General features: G+C 39.7%; 2 protein-coding genes across 2 annotated transcripts; both read left to right on the forward strand.

Moving 5' to 3' along the window:
* Positions 1-2,996: 2,996 nt before the first annotated feature.
* On the forward strand, positions 2,997-3,407 carry LOC135666084 (B-box zinc finger protein 32-like). The gene has a single exon (XM_065177611.1). It carries the CDS (start codon positions 2,997-2,999, stop codon positions 3,405-3,407), a length of 411 nt encoding a protein of 136 aa, XP_065033683.1.
* On the forward strand, positions 3,404-7,689 carry LOC135666107 (GATA transcription factor 20-like). The gene is made up of 7 exons (XM_065177646.1): positions 3,404-4,712; positions 4,795-4,881; positions 4,973-5,085; positions 5,343-5,471; positions 5,875-5,980; positions 7,114-7,185; positions 7,455-7,689. Exons 1-7 carry the CDS (start codon positions 4,392-4,394, stop codon positions 7,533-7,535), a joined length of 909 nt encoding a protein of 302 aa, XP_065033718.1. The 5' UTR covers positions 3,404-4,391; the 3' UTR covers positions 7,536-7,689.
* The last annotated feature ends 5,862 nt before the right edge of the window (positions 7,690-13,551 follow it).

The raw sequence follows: 13,551 nt of genomic DNA on the forward strand, positions 1-13,551 counted from the left end.
GGGAACCATAATGGCCGATAGGGCAGGCGTCATCTGCACGCGACCAAAGAGGGGGCCGGGTGTTCTAGGCACATGAGATGCACGTGAGTGAGTATAGAAGAATAGAGTTAAATAAAACAAAATATATATTTTTTATTTAAATATTAAAAAAGAATATTGAAAATTGGAATAAAAGCATAAATATAGTAAGCTTTGGACACATTGGAGGATGTCATAATTGACATCAAATTAAGAAGGTCGAAGTAATTTAAGTAAGAGTCCATATTATTACATTTTGGCGAAATTAATCAATCAATTATGTAAAAGAAAGTTCAAAGTGACAGTGAAAAAAGCAAGTCTATAATTATACTAAACACTTAATAGTTCACGGGAATTTTAATTTAAAATCTTTTTAAGTAAAACCTTATTTATTTAATAAATCAAATCATGACTTATTAGAAAATATTAAATATTATTATGATCGGCTTTAGTTATCAACCCAACATGACAAAATGAATCCTTCTTAAATGTTATTACATCTAAAAAATATTAAATTTATTCAAACAAAGTAAAATATAATCTAGTCAAGTGATAGATTTTTACTTAAAGAATAAAAAATCATATCATGTGTCTCGTTTTAATTCATTTTTTTATAAAAAATTATGTTCGAATGTGTTAGATAATATCTCTGACTTTATTACTAATGAAATATATATATATATATATATATATATATATATATATATATATATATATATATATATATATATAAGGTTCGAGTACTAAGATTAATTCAATGAGTTCGAAATAAAAATAAGCTTCAAATGACCTTATTATATATCATTTATTTTAATAATTATTATTGGATTATTATCGATTTAGCTTCGTGTCTCCAATCCAAATTAGTCAAAAATAATGATCATATTAATTATTATTTTTATTTAAAAATTAAATTATGAATTCATAGAGATATCACTAACATAGATTCCACAAAAGGTATTATTGGATTAAGCAAGATTTAATCCAAAATTATGTTTGTTTCGTTTCTAACCATTTCAAAGGTATATCAATTCAATGTCTATTTGATCCATTTCTTATGGTAATAGCGATCCAAATTATTGTCTCGAATAACTCATAGATTCCGACATCCGATTCAACTTGCAAGGATGATATCTAAGTTTTAGAGAAAGAGACAGACTATATCCTATCCCAAGACCAAAAGAAAGAGATGCCCTTAGAAGGAGAAAAGAGACACCCCAAAGGGTAAGTGGCAGTCATTTTCCTGCAACCAAAGTCGTCATTCTACAGGAACAGTCCATTTCTGATTCCAAAACACACTGTTTACCTATTTGTCGATGGAAGATGTTTTGTTTGCATTTATTTCAAGTGGGTGCAGTTCATTTTATTCCATTTATTTCAAGGAACAAGATAATAAGGAACTTAAGTTTTCTAATAGCAGCTTCATTAGTAACTCAAATCTATGCTTATTCCAATCAAATTATTCTTACTACTTCATGACACATTTTTCATTAAAAAATCTTAATTTGTTTGGTTCAAATTTATCATAAACATATATTTTTTAATTAATAATTAATTTTCTTCACTTTCAAGCATGTCTTTCTTTCATGTTAGTGATCAGAGATTTACTCTCTATTACAATAATGAAAGTATACTCTCTTTATTATTTGAGATTCGCTACATGAATCTTATTATTATTATTATTATTATTATCTCAACCTAATAATCTAATCCATGTCCACTAATTTTGATTAGTTTGACTTACATTCATCATTATTTTATTTTTTTTATAAATAATAATATATTTTTTTATTTTTTTTATTTGAGCTAATATTTAATTATTTTATAATTTTGTTTTAGTAATTTCACATATTTATCTCAAAATGTTTATTTTGTATCATTTATGTCATGCTTTCCCCCCTAACTTGACAATGAAGCATTGATATGTGGGCTCCAGTGAGATAAGGGAGGCTTTAAGCAACATGAGATCTCGCACATCACTCATCAAACCGGACATTGACATACCTACAAACTTCACAGATGGAAGAGAAGGGATGTGAGACTTCCCTTCAAAGATCAGCAAGAATCACTTTTCAGTAGAATGAACGGTTGTGAAGGACCCTACAAGAACTTGCCTCCATGAGTCCCTCTCTCATCAAACCTTATCCATCATCACCTTCTTATGGTCCTCTCCCATCCAAGTCCCTGAAAGGACTTGGATTCTTGTGGCCCAACGAACACACACACCTACACTATCAATCCACCTTCCCCCGGGATAATATTTTGGTATGTTATGGCTTGGAGACCCACCATGGACTCTTCCGGATGAATAATATTTTCATACATAATCTTCTCAAGTTAAAAGAGAAAATTATTATATTTTTTTATAAGATCATTTAGTTTCGTTGAGGAATATGAGAACCAATAACTTATAAGCCTGTTAATTCTTTTTTACCGTTAGAGTTACTTTTTGAAGCTCACGAAAAGATAAAATCGAGTATATTTAAAATGGATAATTCTTCACAAGTTTACGATCATACCTTAATTTTTATAATATATTTTATAATATATTATTAAGCTTTGATGGCTTCCTATATATCTTAAAATCTATATGAAATTTCTATTCAGTTGATCACAAGGCTGGTGAATATATATATATATATATATATATATATATATATATATATATATATATCGGGATTTATATCGGCCATTGCATCACGTTATTGTCTGCTACGAACTGTTCAACGATAACAATCCGTTAACTATATTTTGGTAGCAGCAGCAGTCTGCGTAGTACGAAAACGTCGTCCTATTCTGTTCCGTGTCAAACCGTCCCGATTGGTTCCGTTATCTTCTCCCCCTTTCGCTGCTTCCTCCTCCTCACTCGCTCTCTCTCTCTCTCTTAAGATAACACGAATCGTGGCCCCTCCCCATCTCTCCTCCATTCTCTCTTCTTAGACGCGTCGCCTGCTTCCCGTTAGGGCTTTGGGCGATCGATGGATTCCTCGGCCGGAAAGATGAAGCCGAGGGAGACATGCGAGCTCTGCGGCGGCGCCGCGGCGGTCCACTGCGAGGCTGACGCGGCGTCGCTCTGCTGGGACTGCGACGCTCGCGTCCACGGCGCCAATTTCCTTGTCGCTCGCCACCTCCGCCGTATCGCCTGCGCTGGATGCCACTCCCTGGACGACGATCGGGTCATCTCCGGCGCCGGATCCCCCCCGGTCCGCTCGATCTGCCGCTCCTGCGGCCCCGACGGATCCGACCTGTCCTCCTCCGCGTCGTCGCCGGTGACGTCCTGCGTCTCGACCGCCGAGTCGAAGGCGTCGCAGGAGGAGGGGGCCACCACCTCGAGAGTCGGATGCGGGGGAGACCGGCGGTGGGCGCGAAGGCGACGGCCGTGTCGGTAAACTGGCGCGCGAGTGCAGTCGTCGAGGTGGCAGTCCACGTGCCGGGGGGTGTGCGAAACTAGAGTGGCGGATTTACCCGCTTCGGGTTTCGACGCGACGCCGTGTCAGGGAAGCGGTGGCTGAGAGGGCCCGACCCGTGTTCCGTTGCATGGTCGAGGGTACACACTACATGATTCGGACAAATAACTCTACGCTGTTGCCACGATCACACGTGTGAGTTGGTTTTGTTTCGCACGATTCGGTTGTAGTCGTCCTTCGCATTAGAATTTCATTTTTCTTGCGGCTTTCATCTGTTTAAACTTATTAATTATTTTTACTACCACAACAACAAAATATTATTTGACATCAAATTTTCTATCATCGAATTCGGTTAAAAAACATATTTTTAATTTATTATCTTTAAATTAATTAAATTGATTTCATTTACTAAATAATATTATAGCTAATTGGTCATCGGAAAGTATTTGGTTAAAACTTATATAAAATTCGAGTTTATTTGCCTCAATCAATTAAATGCACAGAAATAGCCAATTTATGTGCTAAAATAAATGGCCCACACGACCCGAAATTTAATTTGCATACGGAAAAGCCGTAAACCGTCGGCCCATCAAGCCCTATTTTGGTGGCTAAGGTACCGTTCGATGGCCGCATTGTTTCGTATTCTACGGCCCCGATTCGATGCCCGCAGTGGTCCCATGCAAGGCCGACGACGTCCCCTGCTATCATCTTCCCTCTCTCCCTCGTTCTCGACTTGGTGCCCCAAAATTCTAGGGTTTCTCTCGGGGACTGAGAACTCCGGGGTTCTTCCATCCGGGTCTCCGATGGCCTCCTATGGAATCCGATCTGAACTTGTTCATCTTCCGTGTTCCTTCTTCCGTTGGACCCGACCGATTCCGGACATCGTCTAGATACCGTAACGTCTTCTTATACAGTTTTCTCGTATTTGATCTCAATCTTCTGTAGTTGAGCGAGAGGAAAGAGGGAATGAGTGGAAAACCTAACCACATGTCGGATTTGAGGACGGCTGCGGCCCATCCGCTGGCCTCAGGCACCGGGGAGGGCCACATGATCGCGGCTGCCGACGCCAGGGCGATCCAGGGGTACGGGCACGATAAGGATAGTGGTGGCGGTTGCGACGGTATGGAAGAGGCCGTCGACGGGGAGGGAGTGGAGGGCGACGCGCCAGCCGATCATGGCGATTTGGGGAATCCACACGCTTTGGTTGTGCCTCCGGTTGCTAGCAATCAGCTCACCCTCTCGTTCCATAGGGAGGTCTACGTGTTCGATTCAGTCTCCCCTGAAAAGGTGATATTTTGCTTGCTGTTTTCTGTTTATTTGCAAAAGGAGGTGTCTGTCTTGAGTGGTAATGAACTTGCTTATCCTATAGGTTCAAGCTGTGCTTTTGTTATTGGGAGGACGTGAAATTGCCACTAGCACGGCTTCGATTGAATCAGCTACCAACCCACTGGATAAGGTGCTTCTTAGACTAAAAGTTCTTTAATGGGTTGGTAAATAGACTTGGGATATGCTTAATTTTTGTAGCTTGGTCTTTTGGTGCTTTACAGCGATTGAACTTCCCACACAGAGTTGCTTCACTGATGAGGTTTAAAGAGAAGAGGAAAGAGCGCAATTTTGACAAAAAGATACGATATGCTGTTCGGAAAGAAGTTGCTCTCAGGTAAGAGGTGATTTTTTTTCTTCTATTAGATCTTTTGGCAGTCATTTTTGTTTCTTTGCCTTCAACAGATAATATGTTCTCTGAGTTACTTTTGAGAATGTACAGTTTGATGGTTCTGTGCAATGCAGTATACATGTTGCATAGGTCTTGTTTGTACTATTCCATATTAAATTCATGACTTTGGCTTTTGGTTCTTGTATTTGCTGTCTGCTTTAGTATATGGGGCTTATTGTTACCGTCAATTTGCATATTCACAGGATGCAGCGGAACAGGGGTCAGTTTACAACTTCAAAATCAAATCCTGACGTTGCAACTTTGGGTGCCACAAATTGTGAGGGAACCCAATGTTGGGGTACAATTGAAGGTCGACCACCATCAGCTGCTCTGTATGTTCCTATAACTTTATTACTTATGGCTATTAAGAAATTCATAAGTCTAACTTACTAATTAACTGCATGGATACTGTGCAACCTTCCAGTTTATCAGTTTGCTATATAGTTGTATAACTATTAGCGCCATGGAATATAATTTGGAAAAAAAAAGATTTTTTTATTTTCTTTCAATTTTTTAGCACATTAACTGATTATTTTTCTATATTCTCTTATAGATAACCTCATATATTGTCTTCAAGACATTTTACTAATTAATTACAAGCTACATGTTCTTCTATTACTTTATCCAGGATGTTCTTTTTTTGAATTTGTGAACCATGGATTCTTATAATTTAGGTTCTAACATACAATATGATGCTTAAGATTCTGCTACTGTTGTTTCATTGGAAACTTTCAGTTGCCATCACTGTGGCATCAACTCAAAATCTACACCAATGATGCGTCGTGGACCTGATGGACCAAGGACCCTATGCAATGCTTGTGGACTTATGTGGGCAAATAAGGTAGTTATTAATATGTGCTATGGAAATCTGTATATGTGCAATGCTTGTGAACTTGTCTGATATCTGTAGGAGTTAAAATTGTCGACCTACTAGCTATCTCTGCATGTGAGAATGTTGACATAACATGTATGCCACATATTCCAATGCCACTTATCATGTTTTCAGTGCATGTCACTGGCACACTGTGCCACTGCATGTAATATTGCCATCTTGCTAGTGCACTGCATGAAATTCTGCACTCTGTAAATTATCTGAATTGTGAACATTCTGACTACACTGGCAAATGACAAACACAGTCTCATTTTTCTCATTAGCTATATGGTTACAATCATATGATTCTTAGGTTTTCCTTTTGTGTCTCCTTCATTTACCAATTATTACAGTCACTAGCTTGCTTAAACTCTTTTTCTTCTTTTGAGGTTGACAGTTTGGCATAATTGATAAAAATCAGTAGCTGAGTTTGGTTGTTTCTAGCCAGTTTCTGTGAATTTGTATTGAATTTTAATGATAAGGAAAGTTGGTCAAATTCTGATAGCCCCTAGCTGATGCCATCTTGGATCAGGTGATCCATAATGAAACCTGCTGATATAGCAAACTATAGTCCCACCACTACTACGTCCCCCAGAGTATTTCTATTCCGTTGTTTCCAGTGGGCATCATCCTGCTCTCGTCCTCCCACCATTTTAGTGGTGACATATCAGAGTCCAGAGTGCCAAATTGGAGCTTTGTATCACAGTTAGATTGGACATGCATCACAGATTCCTCAATCCAGTGGATGTTAGGATGTTGTTGAATCAGATTTTTGAAGCATCAGGTTGATGTGGGTTAGCATTGTTCCAATTTGCTCTGATCTGTTTACAGGCCTTGTGATGAGTATGGGGAATGATTTGTATTGTTGAATCATATTTGTATTGTTGGATCTTTATTGTGCTCTTTGGGTCTATGTTTTTCTCATGTGTGATCATAGTTTATTTTTTCTGTGAAGTGATAGAATAAAATTCCATTGTGTCGACTGCAAAGATGCATGTCACTAAAAGCATGTACCTAGCTCTGTGAAGAATTGTTATTTGTTATCTATTAAGTATTAACATCTAAAATTTTTTTATCTTTTTATGCTATTTGGGGTTATGCAGGGTACATTGAGGGACCTCTCTAAAAATCCATCATTGCTAACACAAAGTGACCCTTTAGAAGGAAGTGAAATGGTAAGTTTGATTTTCAGCCAACAAGCTTTCCTTGTCTGAATCAGGAAAGAAAAAAGCCCGAAAAAGGTTACTTGATTTACTTGGCTCTTTCTGGATGCTTCTGCAACTGCCCTCACAATTTTGTGTGAGCTACATGCACAGAGTGATTTCAGCAGAATGAGTTGGAACTCATTTACTATTAAAATCTTTCATTTTTTATTATCATTCATTTCAGCTTCTTTCTGCCTTTTATGTATTTGCTCTCATGACTGTTTTTTGTTTCTCCCCAGAATGGAGCCTCTGCACCTGTAGCTGAGGAACTGCTGCCACATGCTAATGCTGCCAATGACCATCACTCATCATCCTTATAAGAAAAATCCTGGTTGGAAAGATAAATAATAATAGGGGAACTCTGTACTTTTTTGTGATCTTAGAAAGTACCATACTTTTGCCTGTATTATAGCTTCTGATGTTGTTTATCTCATGTTGATGATTAAGGAAAATTTGACATTTGTTATGTGCTCACCTGCCGAACAACTCTCTGCCACTTGCATCCTGAAATTGCAGCAGCAACTGATGACCAGAATGGCGTTTGTTTGTTCTCTACTGCAACCATAATTTCGTTCATTGGTTTTCCTTTCCAACTGTTTTTCTTTCTGGCATGTTTATACTTTTATGACTATTGAGTAGCTTCTTTTTGATATATATTTTACTAATCAACTTATTTTGCTAACGTTTCATAACAGCATAAATTATCAAAAAGAAGCCGGCTGAACAACAAAGAGATTATATTTGACTTGGTCTTGTTCAAACATTAAAGCTGAAAATCATGAAAGTAAGGATCATGCCTCTCTGAAGAGGCAGGTTGCCCTTAACACATGATGCTACATGGAGCTTTCTAACTGTACTCTTGTGCAGCATATTTACGGAACAGTATATTTCCAGTGGGCAGCAGACTTTCTTCGAGTCTCTTTTGTGTATGTATGTATCACAGGAAAATTGCTTACATAAGTCAGGAACATCTGGAAAGATTAAATTGTATTGTCGATAATAAGATTAGGCCCTGAACTGGGAGTGGTGCACACAAATATCAAATTGCTATAGGTTTTACCAGACTGATAAGTTTACTCCTCCATGTATGAGTTGTGTATCAATGTATTGACTGCTAATGATAGGCTAGCAACTGCAGGGCATACTCTCATTCTCCATCCACCTATAGGTATGTTCATCTCATATGTTCTTGAATAAGATTTGTCAAATTTCTATATGTAATTCTTTTAAAATTCAGAATTCTAACCGGTGTTATTAAGCAGCTCAAGTTTGCATGAATACCTGTACTAGGGTGATGAATGTGAGACAACATGTTTGCCCCTCATGGAAGATGATTAGCTACTCCGGATTACGCTAGTTATGGTGCTTGGCAATTGGGATGACCAAGATGTATGTGTCATGCAGACGGATAGCAAGCATGTACTAGTCCTGATTCAAATATGATGCTCAACCTTGGTCTAGTATCAATTTGGTTTTTATTCAAGTCCTTTGGGTTGATTTTGGTTCCATTTTGTTTGTTGATCCAAACTAACTCCTACTTGATTCCATACTCTTTCCTTGTCCTTCTTACTCTATGAGAAACTGCATCCAGATTTGCTTGCTTTTGGTATATCAGGAACTAGACAAATTATCTACAAAAATACTCCACATTTGGTATGATGATTTTTCTTCTTTCAGTATGTCTAGGGTTTCTATTGTTAATTATATAACATCTCTCTCTCTCTCTCTCTCTCTCTCTCTCTCTCTCTCTTACTGTTTTGTTTTAGTTGTTGGATATAGAAACCAATAATGAGATGGCTGAGCACCTATTTGACTATGGTAGACTCACATGCCCAAGGATCTAATACCATCAGCATCTCACATCCTTCTGACAAAAGAACATTATTTTTTTCAAGGAAAAAAAAAATAAAGAATCAAATATCTGAATGGACTCTAAGCTGTATATTTACTGCAAGGTTCAAAGCTCTCTCTCTCCTTGTTTTCTGGCAACAGGAATGTGGAATAAGGATGCTATACTTTTCCATGGTTGAAGACTCGAGCAAGTCTCAGTTGCTGCAGTTTGAGGTTGGAGAAGACCATTAAAGAAATATGGAGTCTCATCATACAGGTAAAATGTGAATTATTTCTGTAGATGAACATGGTATTTGACCATAGAAAATTCCTCAGCTGAACATTCCTTGCATAGAGCAGCACCAAATGCTTCAGAACATTATGCCAAAAAACCTATGCAGTTAATCCCATGTAAAAGGACAATGCAGGCATGACATCTTGGTCTAAGTCTTGAACCCATAGACAACCACAGTACACAAACCCAACAAGAGTACACCATATCTTGATAGGAGTGATGGGTTTAATGCTGACAAAGAGAATCTATGTGAGTGAGCTTCAAAAGGAGAGCCCCATCTCTCTCTCTCTCTCTCTCTTTCTCAGAGATAGAGAGAGAGAGAGAGAGCATGCGCAATCCTTCAATGGGAGGAGGGGGGGGACCCTTCCTGAGTACCCTAGGTGGAATTCTTGAAGCTTGGGTTCATCCTCTTGGCATTTAGCTACATTCCTAGTATCCTAAGCAGATTTGTCCCCCATGCCATTTATCCATCAAGACACAGTGTCTTCTCTCATATGCTTGTTTCCATTACAAGCACACCTCAGCGTACAGCCCACCCCCCCTCTCCCAATCTCATCTCCTTTCTCCATCACTCCCGTCCCGGGTCTCTTGTCTTTGTTCTGTGACACTGCCTTTTGTGCTTCTCAAGGGAGCAGAGCTAGAAAACATTCCTTCTCTCATTCCCCTTGGTCTCTCCCCCAGTAAGTGCAGAGAGCCCAATGCAGAGGACATGAATGTGTGATAGGTACTATGCTTTTCCTTTTTCTGACTTATGTCCCTCCCTCCCATGACATATTATTCTCGTGCCATGCATTTACATTCTGTTCCGTGGGACGAAAATTATGCCCCATCGTGTTGTTTCGGTGTCAAGCCTCCGCTGGAGTTTGCTCCACTTTCCGGATTTCATTTGCCACAGTGAGAGCTCAATTTACACTCGATCCTCACTCAACGAAAGCTATTCGATCAAGCATTCGAATCGAGTCTTTCTCTTCCTGCCTTGTAAGCTCACACTGCCCGATGGCTTCCTACCATCCTCTGCAAGAATCCTCCCTCACCCGAGCATATACTGTGGCCTGTGGCTGTCGGCAAGCTAATCTGATTGCAATTCTTTGTACCCGATGACTCCCCTTTCAGCTCAGTATCATTTCAAAGGCTCTGCAATATGTCTACAGCAACCACAGCATCTACTCTGCTCGTGGCCCACCATGTCAGTGCAAACGCAGCACCAACCATTTGAGCTGCCAAGCTACATTTCTCACCGAAAATGAGCCTCATGTAGCTTCTGCACCGCTTCACATCAGACCCAGCAGCAGCATTGAAGGAGATGCCAGTGATCACGACTTCGAAGCACCGGTAGCGAGCTGGCTCTAATCAAGAGGGCCAAATGTGAATTAGATACTATTATTCTCTTCACATTCTTATCTTACTAAGCATTCTCATGGTGGCAAAAAATTCTAACATCGATGGAGTCTTGACATTAATTACACTGATAGATACAGTGTCATTGTTATGATCATGTCAGCTTTGTCTTGTTGCTATTCTTTCAGTGGCAAGCTCCTCATCGCTGCAATTTAAATGTCAGGTTGTGGACTTTGCTGAATCATGTGGCTCATTGATGGGTCTATTCCAAGGGGAGCCTAAGCAGAGGTGCTTCTGTTTTGTATGAGAAAGAGGAAGGGAGCAAGTCTGTCATATGTTGCTGAGAGACAAAAAAAAAAGGAGTCGTCTCAGAAAGGCAGCTGCAATATTTAGGCCTTTCTTTCTCAAAGGCATGCTTTTACCCATGCACTATCGCTCTCCTGCTCCACTTTATTCTTGTGTACCAGCCACCCTCTCCCCCCCTACTTCTCTAGCCCCAGATTGATTGCTTTCCCAAGCTGTTCCATTAGAGAGTCAGTGATCATCAGCACACTCGCAATCATATGAGAGCTGCTGCTTTATTGTGAGCGAGTGTCTTGGGTTCTTCTGCATGCCACACACACACACAGCTAGATAGATATGAGAAAGAAAAGCTCAAGAAAGAAATCCATGTTCCTTCCTTTTACTAGGACAATAGATGCTTTTTCATCTTCAAATATCATTACAGCATACAAGATTTACATAGTAAGAAAGATATGATCCAGCACAGTCTAAACAATAGAAAGTGATCGCTAGTTCTTTCGAAAAGAACAGTTTCAGGATCATGTTTATCTCTAATCAGATAAGCTCAACCTTTTCGTTTAGCTTACAAGTACCTATGATGAGCCTGATTTGACTACTTCAAAAGCTTGTACTAATTAGCTTTTTTCCCTCATTGAACAGTAATGGATATATGCTTTGCTTTAGATGTCAGTAGAGAGTGCATCTGAGTTTGCACTTTTAAGTTTCATTCAATTGCTTTATTCATTGCCGCAGCTCACTCGCTTGACCTGAAAGGTTGCTGCAACTAATCCTATTACTTTCTGAACATGACAAAAAGGTTACTGCATCCTAAAGTTTCACCCATTCACATAAATCCTCAGCTCCTCCGAGGCCATAAAGAAGTACCTTTCTTGTGGATTGGGGAAATTTCTTGATCTGCTTACTGGTTTTTCCACCAAGTATTCTGACATTGACATTCTTCACTGAGATATGGCTTTCAGTATTTTCCATGATATGTTCCTTTTTCTTTCCCCTTCTTATGCTACACAAATGCTACATGAGAACTCTGTAAACATGATATGTTCCTTTTTCACATGGATATTTGCTTACCCAGTCGATGCGAATGTTGGAAAAAGGAAGAACCAAGATCAACACATTCTGAAAGCACTGCATCTTGTTACTAAAAATCAGCTCTAAATCAATCTGCAATATTGTTGTTTCAGGCAAATGATGAGTCTGAAAAGCATGTTGCATGGTTATCATAAACATCAGAATGAGTGTGATCGATCAAGAACTGGAATCAACTGCAAAAGAAGCACAGCAATCTATCATCTCACACACTGCTAGTGAAGAACAAAGCAGAAAATTCCAACATCAGCTGTAACTTCAAGCATACATATATATATATACATACATATATAACCTTCCAAAAAGAAGCAGCATAAGTTAAAGCAGTCCAACATCATCTCCCTCTTCTGCTCCTTATGTCTAATTTCTAATGCGTTACTGCCAATTCACACCCATGAGGAAGAGGGCAGCCACCATCCGTGCCCGTACTGGGGCCGTCGATCAGTACCATCACCATGCACTCTTGAGGAAAGGAGAAAAGAAGAAGGTATGGGAGAGGGGAGGGGGCTCTTTCACGGCTTCCAAAGCAGGTCTGAGCTCAAGAAAGACTGGTCAAAAAGCTACGCCATGAGGAGGAGGAGAAAGAATGCATTAACAAATCATAAAGCGTATCCATGTACTGTAATAATGCGCACTCCGCTCCCGCTTACTACCTTCCTTCTCCTTGTCCTTACAATTACATCGCCTATTGTCATCCCATCATCATGACTTGATGTTTTCGTCCCTTCTTTTGGCACTCCTCCGCAAATTTCTACTGCATTCTGTCGCCAGTAAACTATGCCAACCAGGTGTCCTTCTGCCCTCATTCTTACATCAAAGCACTGTGGAGTATGCATGCGCATGCAGCACGTAACTCTTCCTCATGCTTCCGTCAGCTCGGAAGAGGTCTGTCATCGGATGCGTGCACCAAATGTAAGATTACATGGCCTTCCATAGGGATAACAGGAAGAACTCATAATGGTAGCAGACATGAGGTTGCTTTTTGGGTACTAATCGGAGGCAAGGAACACTTAATGACCACACTCATTGATGTGCATGAGGATTGGTGCAAGGTGGGATCGCTTCTTTCTTTGCATTCGTTCTTTTGAGACAACGAGATACCATACTGTATCAGCACAAAAGATAAAGAGAAGTGAGACAATGGTTGCACAAAGTCACACAATGCAGTGCTGCTTTTATCACATCTTCCATTCTTTCTTTTCATTTCTTTTTCTCCCTCCATCTCCTCCTCCTCCTCCTCCTCATCTTCTCTGCGCTCTTTTATTTCTATTCTTTTGGAATATCTGATGGCTTCGTCTGCCGCTTCAGAGAGTGATGCGTTAAAAGGAGGGAAGGGCAGTGGACTCATATGAAGGGCGGGGGGTCCTGCTGCGTTTGCTGCCTTTCTGAAAGCATCAGCATGCCGAAGAAAAATTCCCTGCAATCATGTTCCCAATGGCTTGGATTTGGTTTAGCAGAAGCACGCTCAGATGATCTACTTGTAA

Source organism: Musa acuminata, unplaced genomic scaffold (assembly GCF_036884655.1).
Source record: "Musa acuminata AAA Group cultivar baxijiao unplaced genomic scaffold, Cavendish_Baxijiao_AAA HiC_scaffold_1072, whole genome shotgun sequence".
Lineage (NCBI taxonomy): Eukaryota > Viridiplantae > Streptophyta > Magnoliopsida > Zingiberales > Musaceae > Musa > Musa acuminata.

Coding starts and splice junctions, on each gene's coding strand:
- LOC135666107 (XM_065177646.1), top strand. CDS start 4,392: ATGAGTGGAAAACCTAACCACATGTCGGATTTGAGGACGGCTGCGGCC. Junction 5,086..5,342: donor CGGAAAGAAGTTGCTCTCAG/GTAAGAGGTGAT, acceptor GCATATTCACAG/GATGCAGCGGAACAGGGGTC. Junction 7,186..7,454: donor CTTTAGAAGGAAGTGAAATG/GTAAGTTTGATT, acceptor GTTTCTCCCCAG/AATGGAGCCTCTGCACCTGT.
- LOC135666084 (XM_065177611.1), top strand. CDS start 2,997: ATGGATTCCTCGGCCGGAAAGATGAAGCCGAGGGAGACATGCGAGCTC.